Here is an 18,628-nt window from a genome sequence, read left to right on the forward strand (position 1 = left end):
AAATCAGCAATACATCAATAATTAACTTCTCTCTTCATCCAAGACCCCATACAAGGAACTAGTCTACTGATTGTTGGCTGAAGCACTCAATACAAAGAATCCTCTCATAGCCATTCTAGGAGTTGGGCTTAAAGAGTGGGGACTCATGACAAAATCACAATGGGCACGTGTCTTTTGTGTGCCATCCTAGTAGGTTGCAACGACCTTGGCAACCCTACTAGTTTGGGTGGTAATAGAGTCCATGGGATGATGTCTAGATGAGTGTCTTCTCATGAAATAACTTAATAACGGCTAACCTAGATCAGAATAAATAAATTATAGCACCCCTATGTGGTTGTCCCAAAATGCAAAATATTGGTTTCACTGCCCTAATTAAGGTAAAGTTTCAAATACATCAAGGGGGTGTGTTCATCACCATGAAATTAAATTCTAGCCACTTCATATGAAGAAACATGACATTCTTTTAACCATTTCCAGCAACAAACATGGTGAATTTAGATGGAGACAAACCACACATAAACCTTTTCAAGTAAAGAACAAATTTACCCGATTAAATGCCTCCTTGATATCCTTGAGGAAATCCAATCAGCCACATCCAACTTTAGCAATATAAACCAAATAAATCAAATCTCAAGCTCCAAAAAGCACCTTTTAAAGATTAGAAGCTATAGTCTCAACTGTCTCCACAAACTTTCAATAACCATTACAATAGGAGGAGCTCAAAACTGCCTCCAATAAAATAATAATATCCATCTTAAAACCCTAGATCTATTATAGAAAAACATAAACAAATTATATTCATGTAACTTAACGGACAAGTCAAGCAGTGAGAATATGACTGGCTAAGAAATATGTACAAATCTCCATCAAAATCAGTGAAATGAAGTGGGATGCCTCCTCCAAATCGCTGAGAACCCATGTCAAACCTCCAAGTCCTCCTAAATCCCCTCCAAATGAAATCGATCCACTAATAATTCCATCAAAGTGTGCAAAAATCAATCTCCAAGTGGCATGTGTGGACCTCCAAAACATGCAAGGTGTTCAAAAGGTCTCCATCAAGTGGATCGACCATCAAAACAATGTCACACGGTTCAAGTTCAACAACGATTAAGTTCGATTCGAATTCGAATTTTTTGATCAGGTTCGAATGAGGTTCGACATTAGGTTCGACTATACATATTTTTCAATATAGATATATGTATATATATATATATATGACAAAATAATAAAAAATTCAAAAATCGATCCATAAACACATGAATACAAATTCTTATTAGTAAACATACATGAATAATGTAATCATTCTAACATCTAGTTAAATGTAAACATACACAATAGTAGTTTGCAAAAGGAAATGACATAATTTTCAGTTTTTAAAATTTAAATGAATGTCAAATACTAGTAATCTTTTAAAAAATCACATAATTAAAACGTAATCAAAATTTAAACATACACATTACAATACAACTATATTAAGAACTCATTGTAGATCGCTCGCATAAATTGCACGGAGAATTGGCACAATGGAAAAACTAGCAAAACGGACACTGGTCACTGGCACACTTGCCAGATAATCTCCATATCCGGGAGATACGCGGTGATTAATAGCATTTCGGGCTGAAAATACCCGCATAAATAACTGAGATAACGCATTTATCAGCGTATTGAACTGCTTATCTTGCTATGATAATCTGCGTATCCATTGATAACTCATTTATTAGATGATAATTCGCGTATTCTGGTGATAAATCACGTAACATCTGATAACTCGCATATCTAGGGTTGATAATTCGTGTATCACACGAATATTTCGCACAACGAGAGACAATCCGCATGTTGTGCAGAGATTACAAAGATATATCACTTGCATAAATTGACAGAAAAGGCGCATATCAGCGTAATTATATGATTATCTTGAGTTGATAATCCGCGTATCCTGGAATAGTACACATAGCAACAGTTGATAACCCGCTTATTAGGGTAATTATCCGCATATTCTACCGTTAGAATCCGCGTAACCACGACCACTCTTATTTCCAGTTTAATAACACGCCTATCAGTTGATAACTTGCATATCGAGTGGTCACATAACCACGATAACTCGCATTTCCAATTTAATTATCTGCATATTATGCCGTTATAATCCGCGTAACCATGATAACTTGCATTTCCAGTTTAATAACTCGCATATCAGGTGGTCACATATCCAGCGGTGGTAATCCCCAGATCCAGCTGAATTTAGTGGCATCACAGACGAACTCACATATCCCGCCAAATAACTGCCAAACCTAATTCGAACCTTAACAAAAAAAAATTTGAATTCGGCTTAAGGTTCGCTTTCAGGTTCAAGTTCGAATGGGGTTCGAGTTCGAACAGGTTCGACTTTCAGGTTCGGCGAACCTGAACGAATTTCAAAATTTTTTTGAGGTTCGCCGAATTTCAAACCTAAAGGTTTAAGTTCGCCGAACCCTGTGACACTGCATCAAAATAGGCTATTGATTTAATGCCAAGTGTAGATTCATGCCAAAAATAACTTTCAATGCTAGCGCAACCTCATAACCAACCCCAAGGCACAGTCTCCAAGGTAACAATCTTCCCAATAATGTGCAAACAACTAAATCAAATAGAGAAGGTGTCAAACCATTATCAATCCACATGCAAAGGTTGTTAGATATCCAACTAACAACCAAAAAGAGGGAGCAGCCCCAACACCTAGTAATAAAACAGCGATAAATTAGGTGAGTAAAATCAACATATGTGCCAGGAGGGTGAGTGCTCCACCTCATACCCTAACCCACACTACAATAATCTAAATAAAGTGTAAAATCAAGCCCAATAATCTAGTCCTTTCAAGCAATAAACCTCCATCTCATTGATATGTGGTCACCGTCAAAGTAGTTGTTAAAAGACTATAGTCAACCTCAACATGTGTCCACAAGGAGAGTGCTCCTCTAAAGGTTACAGTCTTCATCATAATAAAGTGCATCAAGTGTTAATAACCCCCAAATAGCCTAGGGCAATCACAAAGAGGCTCAAACCCATATCAAACCATAAATAATGCCTAGAACCATGTGAAAAAGTGATGATTGACACATAGGAGAAGGGAATAATGTGAGATATACCCCACTAAATCAAACAATGAAACCATCACCACAACTCTAAACCAATGATCTTCATGCTAAACAAGATACAATCTCAAGACAGCAACACAATGTTGAATATGAAGCAACTGAAAATAGTAAAATACTGCCAACACCCATGGATATAAACCAATCACTTTGCCCTATCCACCTTTCTCTATACGTCACACACCTAACCATTGAGCAGATAGTCAATTCAATAGAACCTGAAGAGTAATACTACAAAAAGTGGGTCCGTTGATAAAATGTCCCTAGATCACACCAATCATAAGTCTAGAATATCGACAAATATCTGCCACATATAGTAAGGTGCTCAAAATCATACTCATACATCATATTAGGTGACAGACTCAAAAGAAACAGTCAATGTCTCAACAAAATTCTCGAAAGATGGAAGTAGGAATTTCAAACTAATAACTATCAAATCCTCATGGTCTACCACTCTATCAATGCCAACAATCAGTGTCAGAGGTCTTTAAACTTCAGCAAGTGGTCTGAAATTGAATCAGTCTCTTCCATCATCACAAAGAAAAGTAGGCTCTTAAGGTAAAAATCCCTTACCTCTATTGAAAGTTCTCTGCATCTATTTCACCCATGTACACACTTTACAAGCATCCTCTAGATCCCGAAGTTTGGGAGCATCTCATCCATAACAAACAACTCTATTAACCAAACCACCTCTGTATCCTCTTGTTGACCCCCTCCTTCATTGGATCTCCGGTCTCCTTCCTTGTAACCACCCCTCACAAAAACATGTGCTGGACAATGGCTTCAAGTGTTTGCCTCGATACATTGAAGTTGTGACCATTGAACTTGTAAGGTCTAGCATGATGATTGAGAGACTCACCATTTTCTTCAATTAAAGAAAAAATACCAAGCACCAATAACAAGACTTTGGAACATGTCAGTTAACCTCAAAAAGTCACAAATGCCTCCACAAGTCAAGAAAATGGCCTCTGATATCATGGATAACCAATATCATTGCAAAGTTGGACAAGATTTTATGAATAACCACAAAACCATCACTTGGTCCTAAATGTTCCTTATGAAGCATTTTCTCAAGCCCGCTCAACCTTATCATTTGATACAGGCACAAATTCATAATAAACCACAAACTGGATCCTCCACTAAAATTCTTCTCCCTCCTTCCCATCAATTTTCCATACAATCAACAATTACACAAAAATCCCCATCTATAATATTTTTAAGTTACAAACTTTCCTTAAATTTCCCATTGTATAGCACAACTATAGAACTTAAAAAGATAGGATTTACTAAAACTGTGATTTAGATCAGCAATGTAGTAATGCCTGTGTGCCAGATCTATACTTAGAAACTAGATTCTTGATACTTATGGCTTGAGGACTAACAACATTCTCAACCTTACCCTCACCAAGCATGTCATGGAAACAAGAAATTCAATCCCCGATTAAAACATCAAATCATTAGGGAGGTTCTTCCAAGCAACTACACAACTTGTTGAAATCTAGCAGTGTCTGCAGATTGATGTGTCCAATTTCTACAAAGTAGTTAACCAGCAACTAAGCCCTGTGAATGACCAATGATCTTTTAGTTACTTTGAAAGACAAAATGTCTATTAGTAATAAAAATTCTGAAGGTATGCCCTTGGCCGAAATTTTCTCCATTTCTTTTCTTATGCAGGAGATATTAAATAAATATTGCACTTTTACCCATAGGAAAATGTTAACAAAACACACAATGCACACATTGTTATGTCCATTTCCTTGTCAAGAGAGTAAATTATTATTCAGAAGACAATTGATTTGTGAAAAATTGGCTCAGCGGCAGCACATACAACTATCTTTGGAAATTGGAGGGATTTGTTGAAATAAAAACTTACGACAGCTGTGACAAAACCCCAGGCACGTGAAATGGAGCGCAATGGTACCATCTTTAAGAAAGCTGCCTGTTGATAAGTAGCAAATCAGCAAACAAAATTTGTTGAAATATATTAATGAAAGGCCTTGCCAGTTTCAGTTCCTGAGAAGAAGTTAAATCTGCTTCTCTTAGACAAAGAATTTCATAAAAAGAATTTAATAAGAAAATAAGCAGTCAATAAAATTGAAGATAATCAGATATTGTCAGAAATTTTGTATCAAAGACTTACTTTTATGTCAGGCGAGAACTCTAACTCTATTCCTTTCTCCCTAACTTCTTCCATCTGTGAATATAGCACTCAAAACCACATCAAAGTGAGCATATTGCATTAAAAAATTCCAGTACAAAAAGCAGGAAAAAATTGTTGAACTTTTGTAGCTATGGTAGGTCTTCATAATTTTATTTTTGCTCTTGTAATGTAAAAAAAATTGTAAGACATGTTCTTAATGTTATTTTCAATATTTAGACCTTGAAAGAATTTATATATGATATATTCTTCATGTCAGAAAAGATCAATTTTCGAAATTTGAAATTTGAATTTTTGGCTCCAAGAAAGTCAAGTCGGCCCAGTGAAGAGACACACCCATTCTGGACAGGCAGACCACTATATATAGGCATTCGACCTACTCCACAAAGGCACCATACGATCTCATCATCAAGAGGACAAGTTCTGGCATCCAAGCGAAGGAAGGAGGAAGAGGACAGGGATATCTCTCTCTAGCTCGCATTTCTCTCTCCAAGAACTTGTGCGTGTGACTTTTCTGAGCAGCAGTTTCTGGATAGGCCGAATTTCTGGGCAGTTTTCTGGGCACGCCGAAATTCTGGGTAGATCTGAGAAGGCTGAAAACTTGAAGAGCATACGTTTGACTTTGTTTGACTTGACTTGAGGGCTGGACACCAAGTTTGTCCATTAGCTTGTTAACGTAGTTGACTAGCAGCATTAGATGTCTCTCTTGTTGAACTGAAAAAATTCTCTAAGAAAAAGACTGCTGGGATTCTCCCCTAAGTGAGTTTTCCCAGGATAAATCTTGTGTTCTCTTTTGTGCATATTGTGAGCTTTACTGTCCTTATGATTTATGGTTGAATTTCCAACATGTAATTGCTTAATGATAAATTGGAATTGTTAAAAGAAGAACTATATCATTAGAAGTAATTATCAGAATTTTCAGAAATCCGTGCTTGTATATATATTGCACTCAAAAAATCAACAAAAAATTCCATCAATTAGAATTGCAGCATTGCATATTTGTGTCAGGGAAACATGTTAGGAAACCAAAAATGATTATGATGAACAACATTACTATATAGATTGTCTGATAGTGAGGAAATACCTTTTATAGAATTTTAGTGGAAATCTAGAAATTGGTGCCCCTAAAAATAGTAACTATGTTATACTTTGTCTTATAGTTGATTTACTTTTATAGAGCATGTGGTTGGTAGATTATATGATGATTAGCTATACTGACATTATGAGTGGGTCATGAGTTAAGTTATGGGGTTGATATCCAAAACCCATGGATGAAGCGGTATAGCCTGATTTGCTGCACATTCTTAATAAAATGTCCAGCCCTAATTTGTTGCGAGAAAATTTATTCAGTAGCTGAGAAGACTGTTCTTCACTCCCTGTGGTAATCAACAATTTGAAAAGATTGGGACATCCATGGTCGCAGTGCCCGATGGCGGTGTTGTATCCAAGCATCTTTCCAACCAATGCTTGCATTTTGAACAACATCATCCTATTCAAGAATGGATAATATATATTTGCAAGATGCATATATGCGAAGATTTGGAGTTCACCCGTGCTTTTGAAAACCAAATTAATGAAATTGCCAGCTTATTTTTCAAATGAAATGACTGTGTTAGTGTTTATCAAGAGCATCCTCCTAGGGGGCGCTCCCACCCCAGAACCACAATCCAAGCAGCAGCATCCAGGGAGCGTGCTTCAGGCACTTTTTGTGCACTCCCTGCCACTGTTGGGAATGCAAAGCTCCCTTGGATGCCCCTGAACCACAGAGCCATGCTCCCTGTTGTACCCATTTTGTCACAAGTCCAAGAAGTGGTGTACAATTTTTTTCTCAAAGATCAGAATCATCATCCAACCAATTGTTATATCGTGGTAAACCCAATTTTTGCAAGATATAATGTAAATGATGCTAGTATGGCCATTTAATTTTGTAACAACACCTAGGTAAGCCTTTGATTTTGGCGACAAATTTCATCCTAGGAGGTTTTTTAATCTCACTGAATTATGTGTTTATAAACACGGATAATCGGCAGATTTTTTCCTCCAGTTTAAACCCCAAATCTAATGTAGAATTCATTGACAAAGTCTTAGGTGAGTCCTAGTGTTATATCGAGTCTTTGTAAAAGTGATTTGGGAATAATTTAAGCTATTTGGCTAAATTATTTTATTATAGATCACTTGGTCTATACTAGATCATATTGTGTCGCAGAATTGGGTAATTATTTTGAGGGTCTATAATGAAAGTGCATTCCCCCTTTGAGGATTGAAATATTTGTAATATGTGATGTAAAAAATATTTTAGTGCATAGTCCCTTATATTTAGACAACATGGCTAAAGTATTTGAGGGTGGAAAAAATATTAATCCCTTCTCGTGTCAATTAATTATTTTTTCTAGCTAGATTAAAAGTAAATCCTAAGACAGAAAATTAATTAATTTAGAGCCAAAAATAATTATAGAGAAATTAAATTTTCTCCAAGTGGAAAATAATCAAAAAAATTGTGGGTCAAAGAAAAGTCAAATTTTGGAGGTCCCCCACCAAGGGAAAAATGGATATTTTAAGAAAAATTGAGCCCTTGGACCTTGGTGATTAAGTCAAAGTCAATTTTTTAAAGAAATTTATCAAAAATATTAATTTTTGGATTAATAAAAAATGAGTTTTAAGTGAAATTTGAAATATTCCTCAAAATAAAAATATAAGACCAAGATATATCCAAGACAATGTAAGACCAAGATATATCCACAATATTAAATGCAACCAATATATTCAAAACATAAACTCCATGACCATGATAATAGTGACCATCTAAGACATTGCAAGATAAAGCAAATAGACCAGTGCCAATACGTATGATACTTGCAAAACAAAATAATCCAAGTAAGAGAAGATAACTTTGAATGTAAAGAAAGTAAATCCTCAAATACCCACAATGTAAATGCTTCAAAGTAAATAAATTGACTGTACTTGAAATAAATCACAATTGCTCTAAAGATAGATAAACCTTGCGAGATAAGGAAGCAAAATGTAATAAAACTTAAAGCACTAATGTTGCAAGATAGTTGTAGTGAAATGCTCTTGGTTTATTTTAAGTTTGGTTAGTTGTGAGATCTAAAACAAGTTTCAATTGAACTTCTTCCCCAAACCTTATCCTCATCAAGGCCCCAATCTCAGAATAAGGAGTCAATAAGGATCCCTAAGTTACTAATTCAAAAAGCAAAGCTAGACGTAAATTGATAAAGTCTAAGGCAAAACTAACTAATTTGGAGAGTCGAATCACTTGAATGTAAAGTAAAATTAGAAAATAAAAGATACTAAGCCAACTAGATTGTACAATGAAGTGGAAAAATTAGATTGCACAAGTAAGGAAATTGCATGAAGTAATGGAAATAGCTTGCAAAATGAAATTAGATGCACTTAGTTGATTAGTCTACTCTACTTTAGTTTAGCAATGAGAAAGAATGAAGACCACTCAAGCATCACACAAGATTCTTCTCCAAATGGGGAAGGGGGGTGCTTCGAGGAAAAGTCTCTTAAGTAGCAAGGAAAAATCAATGCTTTATTAAATCACTTTTATAGAATGAGGGATGGAGAGTGAGTTTGAAAGGAGTTTACAATGAAATCTGTCAAAGGGACAAAGTACTCCTTCCAAATGTTATAAAAGATAAAAAGATTCTTCTTCAAAAGTTACAATGAAAGATAACTTGGAAAGTTACAATGTTTGCCTTGATCTCTCACATAAGATGAGATCAAGACCAAAGGAAGAATTTAAAGCTCCGTTCCAAACAAATAGGAGAAAACCAATAAATTACAAAAAAGGAATCCCTTTGAATGGAGAAATCCCCTTAAAAAGGGGATTATAGCCTATAGGGTAAGAACTTGTTGGTTTTACAAAAGTGATCCAATGATATCCTTTATGGTGATTCAAACTCCAAGGATGAGCACAACTGACCAGCACCTCTCCTTGTGTTAGCCTAGGACTGTCAAAACTTGGCAAACTAAAACAAGTTAGAATGTGGCAAGAAGCTTGAAAAAAATAGACCAAAACTCCCAACATATGTTAGATCTAATACTTAGTAACAAAGCCAAATTTAAATAATTAAGTTCTACTCTACTTTTCCTAAGAAAAACCAATTAAACTTGGTTTCTCTTGAGCAAATAGGACTGTTGTTATAACAGCAGTTAAATCAAGAAGCCTAAGAGCTAGATATTCAATAAATTCATGAGTAAAGTGACCAAAGAAATTTTTTTATTGATTGAAGGTAGGAAAAGGAATATTGGGGTTGCTTGAAAGCCTTCCTTTTGATCCCTTTTGGAGTCCTTTGAATGATCCTTAGGTGAAACTGAGTTGTGTGTCCCTTGACAAGCTTAGAGGTGGCTACTTTAGCCAAAAACGTCCCCAACTCAAAAGCCTCTTGGTAGCCTACATCACACTAACCACAACTGTCCAATACAAAATATTAGCATCAAAGGGAACTTGCTCATATGATGACAACATTGGACATGTTGCTCAACCGAAAACACACATCTCAATCGAACCTAGGATATAAGCAAGTCCAAGAAAAACTACAAATACTTGTAGCTTTTCTTCCTTAGACAACAATGCCCTTTTTAAGTAAGATATAAAATATTTGCAAGCAAGTAAACCATTGGTATAAAATACAATGTTACCTCAAGTGTGCAAGGAAAAGGAACACAACATCAACACCGTTAGATCTCCAAAGTCCTGCTTTTATTATGAAAAGTGAGTACAAATTCTAGCATAGTATACCCAAACTCCAAGCTTCCTACCCTCTTTTGACGATGAGAGTTGGGTTAAATTTATAGGAATTTTGGGGAGAATCCCAATGCGAAAGTGATCAAACAAGTGGCAATGAATTGACAATCCCAATGCCATTCGAACTTCCAAGTGTAGAAGAGACTGCCCAAGTGTCTCTATGATGGTTGTCAAGTACCCTTTGTTGGCCTTCATACTGGAGTTTGAGAGAGGCAACATACTTCTAACTGCTAGCGCATATTCCTTTGACTATCGACAAGTGTGGAGGAGTGGGGATAAGTGTGAGCACATCCCCCACTTAACTCACAGTTCAAAAGACGGGGAAAACCACTGTCAGATAAAGTGCCAGACCTGTGTTGAGTATCCTCCTTGACTGCCTACGTAGTTGTCTAAAATGGCAACATATAACAACTAACTGATATCTCTGACCATGTGTGCCAACATGTGGGGAAAGGTGGAGGACAAGATCTGTTTCAAGTGGCAATGATGTCCCCCCTTAAACTGATAGAAAATATGTGATGCTAAAGAGGAATCTCAGCCTGCCTAAGTGGCAACTCAGGCCCCCCTTTCACTGCATGTTGACTCGGAATACTAGGTAGTTGAGCTGGGCTTCATTTTGTGGGCCTTATGCGGCTACCAAATCATCCTGGAACTCTACTTTGACTACCCAGCGATTCAACTTGTCCCCTTGACTTGGAAACACTTTAATGTGTCCCCCACTTATTAATTTATTTTTTTGTGCCTTTTCTCCTCACTTTTTAGTAAAAGTGGGTTTTTATGGGGAATTAATCATTTTTTGACCCCCAAAGTGGGTCTTAGGATAATGTCGGGGTTCTGAGCATGAATTTCGATCTCTCACATGCCCCCAATATTTCCTAATACCACTTATTTACATTATTACATAGAAAAATAATTTAAAATCACGTCATGCAGGAATGTTTAATTATTTAAAAAAATCCTAGAAAGACCTAGTCAAATTTTATCAGACTTTGGATAGGACCTAGCATGGAAATATACATCTACCCTAAACATTAGGACCAACCCAAGGCCCAGTTATTAAGCCATACTCTAGCTTTGGAGGTATGTGAGTGGAAAAACTCAACTAGTTATTTATCGTTGAAGAGCAAAAATAATTAGTCAAGTGAAAAAAACACTCTAGAGTGGACTCACTTAGTAACCGAGTCCCAAATTTCCTAAGTCTGTTACATAAGCTCATCATGTCAATGTTCATTTATTACAATTCCCCGCAGAGGCATGGAATTTGAGAGAAGAAAGTAGAAGAGGAGAGAGAAAAAGGGGCAGAAATGCCCTACTGGACTTTTGATCTTCAAAATATTTGATAAGTGCGTCGTCCATGGGGCAATGGGGTCCTCGTTCCCTGCCATATGCATATGAGCAGGTAACAAGGCCAAATCTGCAGGTCTCATCTAGCAACTCCAACTAAGGGTGCTCTGGCAAAACCCAATCATACAAAGAGGTACACAATAAGGTTTTCATCCCAAGGTAAGTTTTTGTTTGTTCCCAAACCCGAATTATTTGACCAAAGAAGGAAATCTAAAGTTTTAGCTAGGGAACAAAATATAATTGCATCTAAATTTGCTTTACTTGCACCTTGGGAATTTTTTTTAATTTATGAATCTTCAAACCTAAGTACAACTAATTAGAACTTAAACCAACCTAACACAATGGCTCTACCTTGGTTGTGAGATATATATAAACCACTTAATTTGACTCAATTAGCATCCCATGATGTCCCTGGTGGTCTTGATAAGTTAGCCAAATTCAATGGAGATCATTCCATGGTTGCTAAACAATTTATAGTCATTTAATAGTTTCACGGGAGGATTAAATGTACAACATGAAAATCTAGGAATCCAGTGTTTTCTACTTGCATTAGAGGGTGAGACATCTAGTTGGTTTAAAAGTCTGCCTGATAACGGTATAAATAATTATGCTTAGTTATTAGCTATATTTAATGAAAAATGGTCAAAAACAAGGGATTCTTGATTTCTTTTGAATGCATTGCATAGCATTAAAAAAAAGGAAAACGAAACGATCAATGAATTTAATGTTGGATTTGTTAGGTTTGTTACTGATATGCCTAAAGATTCCAAGCCCCTTGAAAAATTTCTAATCATTTATTATCTACAAGCTTTTGAAGGTAACTTTGCTTTTACATTAAATCTAGCTAAACCAAACACTCTTAACGCGGCTAAGACGAGTGCCAAATACATAGACGACAGTTGGAACCTAGCAAAGAAACCTAATTGGTTACTCCCTGAATCTAAATCTGAAACGCAAATCAAAGCTCCTTAAGAAAAAGAAAAGGTTTCAAATTCCAACTCAGAAGATCTTACGTTCATCCTAACCCAACAAATGAAAGAAATGCAATTGACTATGAAAGACATACAAAATGAGATAATTCAAATGAAATGTGCTCAACAACCTCAATGGTCTTTCCAACCTAGGAATAATTTACCCCCTAAAGTTATCTTAAAACCCCAATACCAAGGTCGAAAGCCTCCAATCCAGCAACACCCTTTTGCGATTCAATGAATATTTTTGTAGGGTATGTGATGATTTCCATTCTAAGTTTACTTGCCTTGCAACCTGCAATTCAGGAAAGATATCGAGAAAGCAAGCAGGAAGATCCCAACTTCCTTGACACCTATACCATGTCCTCTAGTGAAGGTATCGATGGATCGTTCACCAAAGCAGATCTAAATGCAAGTGAGCTTCAGATGGACAAGGCTACCAGACTATTTAGTAGCAAACATTTCAAGGAAGAGGCCCGTCTCTCCCCTCCCTCCCATGAGCCATTGTTGATAAACATTGTAAGAAATGATGAAGAAATAGAGTTCCCTATGGAAGATGTCAGAGAAATAAACAATCAAAATGAAGGGACTTTTAAGCAATATGTAAATGAAGAGTGTTAGAAAATCAAAAAGACGGAAAGATTTTCTTTATGTTGATAATTACTTTTGATATTCTTATGTTCTTATTAACTTTATTTTGTTCTTCTTTTAACTTGGTTCATCAGGCAATTACCAAAACCATAACAAGAAGATCAAAGACCCCAGATTGAGGCAAACAGCTAGGGAAAAACCCCTATCTATGGGAAAACCCAATCAACAACTCTTCCTTTATTAGTTTCACGAGATGATCCAAGACTCCGTGACGTAGACACGGACTTCCTTCAATCCCCAAGTCAGCCCTTCCTTTCTTCTTCAAATGACAACCTTCCAGCAACAACTTCGACCTAGTCACTTTGATCTAGCAGCAGCAGACTTTCGACTTCCCCAGCAGCAGAACTTCGACCCAACAGTATCTTTGACCTTCCAGCAAATAGCTCAGTGAATCCACACGTGTGAGAGAGAGACAACCCAAAAACTTTGATTTTCTTCCCCATCAAATCTCCTTTTGTTTCTTCTACAATTTCGTATTCTTCTGCCTCTTTCTCTTGGATATAGAACTTATGTGAGTGTGTCTTCCAAATGAATCAAACTGCTTGTATATATAGCCTCTTCTGGAGTTTGAATTACCCTCATGTAGGCCGACTTGATTAGGTAAGGGCTGACTTGGTGTGGAGGTGACAAATGACTTATTTTACTCAATATTAATTCTTTTTACATGATTCAAAAGCCCAAGAAGGGTCTCTTTAAATGGACAATGACTCTAATGACTCAAGACAAAACCTAGAATTCCTCAATGGGGACTTTGACCTAAAACATGATGACCCAAGCATGAAACCCATGCTTTAATAAGTCATAATAATAATAATTTCTTTTTCTTTCTTCTGATAGGGTTTTTAAGGTTTCATTATTATTTTGTTTCTGGGCATTTTGCTTTTATCATTGCAGGTATAGATTTTGAAAATTATTCAGGGTTTCCATCAGGCAATCTGAAGCAAGAAGGATTTAAAATTTTTGGACTACCAGTCTGTTATCTCCGATTTCAGTTTCTCTACTGCCCAAAGTCGATTTTTTCTGACAGGAAATCTCAAATTTTTTATGCTGTCCGGATCTGCAAACCCTTCCGCTACTCCTGCCTACGTCTAATCCATCTGCTGCTCATTCCTCCTTCTTCACGCAACTTCATCGCTGCAATCTCCTTTCCACCTGCAAACCCTTCTCTTCGGCGCCCCCCTCCTCATCAATGCGCTGCTGCCATTGCTCCTTTTCTCAGCTCCCCATCTCTACATTGCAGCCTTCTCCCTCGCTGCCTCCTCCACGCGTCCACTGCCATTCCTCGAACTCCATTCAGCCATAGAACCCACGCAATCATCCACTACTCTTTACCACACCTCTACAGCTATCATCCTGTCCCTACGCAGCTCGATCCTGCCATTCCTCCATAGTCGTTCGCTCCCTCTGCCCATGTATTCCATTCCTGCGCTGCGTTACTCCCTCTGGTATCCTCAGCTACTCCCTTTGCCATCGAGTCGTCGTCCTGTTCCTCCTTCTGTCGTCGAGCATCCGAACCTGCAAAAACAAACATACGTCGACACCTTTTTTTGATGTGTTAGTATTATTTAGGTTAGGGTTAGCGCAATTTTCATTTTAGTTTCATATATTCAGATTTCAGTATTTTGAAAATTTTAATTAGAATTTAGATTTTATTTATTTCTATATAGTTTAGAATTTAGTTACCTTTGTTAAGGTTTCGATTTCATTTAGATAGATTTTAGTTTAGATTATTATTTTAGTTTTAGAATTAGATATATTTCATTTTAGCTTTGATATAAAAAAATAACAATAAAAAATAAAAATAAAAAAGAGTTAGACTATTCTTTGTTTTATTTAGATTTGAGTTTTATTTTGTTTCAAAGAAAATCATTAACCAAAAAAAAAAACATTTTTGATTTCATTTCATTTAAATACAAAATTTTTATTTTGTGACTTTGGAGTCACAATATCAAAAAATATAAAAAAAATAAGAAAATATAAAAAAAGGCATATTAAGTTAATTTTAGGGTTTGATTTATTTTTTTTGTTTAGATTTTCATCTAATCTATAAACAAATTAACACAAAGAAAAAAGAAAAAAAGAAAAAAAAAAATCAATTTATTTTGGTCACATTTAGTCTTAGCATATCTTCCTAAGAATTGTCACATTTATGATTTTGGTATATTTTGTGCTAAGGCTAAGCTTTGAAAGAAAAGATTTATGTTAAGAGTGCTTAAATTTTTTATCTGGAGTTTAACTATTGGAAAACGATAAATTTTTTCAAGTCTGGAATTCCAAGCATAATCATTTTTTTTGTGGATACTTAGCTTTTAAATTTCGTAATTGTTTCAAGTATTTAAGCTTTAGAAATTTAATTGTTGGAACATTGTCAAAGCATTGTGCATTTATTGAATATCTTGCATCTGGTGAAATTAATCATTGCTTGGATTATTTGATGATAAATGATTATTAGCCAAGGAATTACAAATTTCATATCTCTGTAACAGTTGATAATCATCAACTCCATAAGGCACTGGTCTTAAGTATTTAAAGATCTAATCAAGTTTTAAAATCAATCAAGTGCTTGTTTCCCTCGCTATGTCTCCCAAGCCAGCTGATTACCAGTTGGTCTTCTTTTATCCCATAGGGTCTACCCCCCTTAGCCTAGGGAGACAGCTTAAACAGAGAGATCGGGGATCAAGGTGACAGCCCCCGGTCTAAGCGTTGTCACGGTGCCTAGACACTCTGTGCGACAACATTTTTTGGCGTCGTTGCCGGGGATAAAGTTTTTTCTGTCCTTGGTTCCTTCGACATTCGTCTCGTTTCTTTCCTCTCGTCCTTTCCTATCCTTAGCTCCTTCCTTCCGAGTTTTTCCGTGTTACACTTTTTGTCCGAGTGGCGACTCCACTTCATATATCCTCTGCAAGAGTGTATACTAGAAGACATCCAAGTAGTTTGGTTAATCCTGCTCCTGATTCTGAAAGGGCTCTCAGAGTGCGATTACACAAACTCTCTTCTCATACACTTCTTGTTAATCTCGGACAAGAAGCCCTACTGATATCCATTTCCTTTTTACTAACCCGGTCGAGCACGACATCATGGATATATTTGCCCCTTGCGATTTTTCTAACATTCAAGGTTATCCTAATGATATTCCAACACATGGGATCGATAAATTGCCTTTCTTCTGGGAAATAACGCAATTAGTGCTAATTCACATCTAAAAGCTTTTAGTTTATGGATGGGTAAGAACGCAAGGGCTGCTAATTTTAATCATGAAGATGTTAGAATGACTCTTTTTGTTCTGACCTTGGAGGGCGATGCTCACGAATGGTTCGTAGAAAAGCCTCGGAATTCATTTGATTCCTTGCAATCGATAGTTAATGCCTTTAAGGAAAAATATGGAGATAAGAGAGAAGGAAGACACCTCGTGAAAGCTATTAGCATAATCAAAAAGAGAGAGAATGAAACCGCTGAAGAATTTAACAAAAGGTTTAATGATATTATTAAGGAATTACCTCAAGATTATAAACCTACCGACAAATCTCTTCGAGATTTTTATATTGATGCCTTTAGCCCTAAGCCCTCTTATGAGTTGAGACGTGCTAAACTTCCTGATTATAGGGATTGTCAAGCTTTAGCCGTAGAGCTTGAAAAGGATAAGGCAGCATCTGGGAAGTCTGAAATCCCAGGTTTTGATAGGCATTCAACGAAATTGAAAGAACCTAAAGGAAAAGAGGTTCAAGAACCTGATAGCGAGCTTGTCGAGAAATTGCTCCAAAAGATCGAAAGCATGGAAATTAATCAAGTGAAATTAACATCTAACCATGCTAAGGAGATAGCTACTTTGCAGAATAGGTTGGTCCAAATGGAAAGAGCGCAAACGCAAAATTTCCAGCCCATAAATAATAATAATAGAAATAACAATTGGCAAAAGAAGGGTCAATCTAGTGAGCAGAGACCTCCTAATCCGCTTACTAATTTGGTCGATAATGCTCCGCCTTACTGTCGGGTTTGTGATGCTCTTCATGAGGAGGCTACTTGTCCCATCGTTAGAAGAATTTTGGATAATGGAATGTTTGGGGCGGGTGATCAAATAAATGTAGTGGGTAACGAGTTTCCTTTGTCTATGAACGATTGGATGGAGGTTAAGGAAAATAGTCGAGATGTTATGCATCCCTCGTTAGCTTTTGGTATAAATAACCTTGAAAATGAAGATGACATTTTGGCTAAGTTATATGGCGAAAAACCCTCTCCAGAGCAAGTCATGGAAATTGCTAGAGACAAAGGTTTGACTTATCAGAGAAGAGATAAAGATCAGAGCGGGAATCCAATTCCCCCTCGAACCTTTAACCCAAGTTTAAACTCTGGATTAGATGTCGATTTGGGAAGTTGGTTTAACAATGCGAAAATCTGGGTTCCTGTCTCCGAGATTGCGAAAATCCCTTCCCAAAGAGATAAGTTACTAAAAGCTATTCAAGGTCCTCAAGCAAATATTTCTCAACAGAAGACCCCGGAAGTTGACTTCCACGATGCTCCTATATATTTGCAAAGTTTAGATTCAGAGAACAAGGATCATCAGCCTTTCTTTATCACTTTGATGGTTAATGGGTATAAATTGAATAATTGCATGCTGGATTCTGGTGCATCAGCTTGTGTCATGACTAAGAGGGTCATGGAACAGCTTAACTTAAGAGTTTCTAGACCCTATTACAATATATGCGCCATGGATTCTAAAAAGATTGAAGTTCATGGTCTAATCAAGGATTTACAAGTTCATTTATCAGTTTACCTAGACATCATGATTGTTATGGACATTGTTGTTGTTGATGTGCCTGATGCTTGGGGTATGCTTTTATCCAGAAAATGGGCCTCTGATCTAGGAGGGAGTATTCAAATGAATTGGTCATATGCTATGATTCCTTCTCCTAGAGGTGATGGTTTTGTGAGACTTAATAGAGAGCCCGAGAGAAAATTCCATGTTGAAGATCCTAAGAGACCTCATAACGAGATAATTAAAGAACAATCCAACATTGGGAATTATGCTATCATGTCTAATTTCATAATTCCTCCTGATGATAAGGTCGATAAAAAGATTAGGGATCTCAATGATAAAGTTTGGTACATGTATTTTGATGGTGCATCGTCTAGACATGGTAAAGGTGCGGGTATAGTTTTGAAATCTCCCCTTGATCATATTTTCAAGTTTGCCTATCGATTGGAATTTGAAGCAACCAACAACATCACTGAATATGAAGCTTTGTTGTTGGGTCTTGAATTGGCAAAGGCTTTGAGAATCAAGTTGCTTAGCATTAAGGGGGATTCTGACTTAATTATCATGCAGCTTAAAAATAAATTTACACGTAAAAATCAAAGGTTAAGGAATTATCGAAATGTTGTATGGGATACCATGAAACACTTTGATGCCCTTGACCTTGAGGCAATCCCAAGAGAGCATAATAGTTTGGCAGATGAACTTGTCGTCGCTGCTTCTACTTTGCAATTGTCTGATGAGCTAATAAAGGATAAGATCAAAATGGAAGTTATATTTAGACCGTCTGTTCCAGATAACTCGAAGCATTGGCAAATCTTTAATGATGAAAAGCAAGTGATTCGTTTTCTTGAT

At 36.5% G+C, this 18,628-nt stretch overlaps 1 protein-coding gene across 1 annotated transcript in view; it reads right to left on the reverse strand.

The window, feature by feature from the left end:
* PSD1 (phosphatidylserine decarboxylase 1) overlaps positions 1-18,628 on the reverse strand; it is a 380,407-nt gene that overhangs the window by 263,341 nt on the left and 98,438 nt on the right. Inside the window, exons 3-4 of the mRNA XM_089418442.1 lie at positions 5,269-5,322; positions 5,002-5,067 (exon numbers count right to left, since the gene is read on the reverse strand). Of these exons, the coding sequence (XP_089274568.1) occupies positions 5,002-5,067; positions 5,269-5,322 (120 nt within the window). The remainder of the gene's footprint in view (positions 1-5,001; positions 5,068-5,268; positions 5,323-18,628) is intronic.

The sequence above is a fragment of the Pinus tabuliformis genome, chromosome 6 (genome assembly GCF_031772625.1).
Source record: "Pinus tabuliformis cultivar Carrire ecotype Pingquan chromosome 6, CPIR1, whole genome shotgun sequence".
NCBI classification, from domain to species: domain Eukaryota; kingdom Viridiplantae; phylum Streptophyta; class Pinopsida; order Pinales; family Pinaceae; genus Pinus; species Pinus tabuliformis.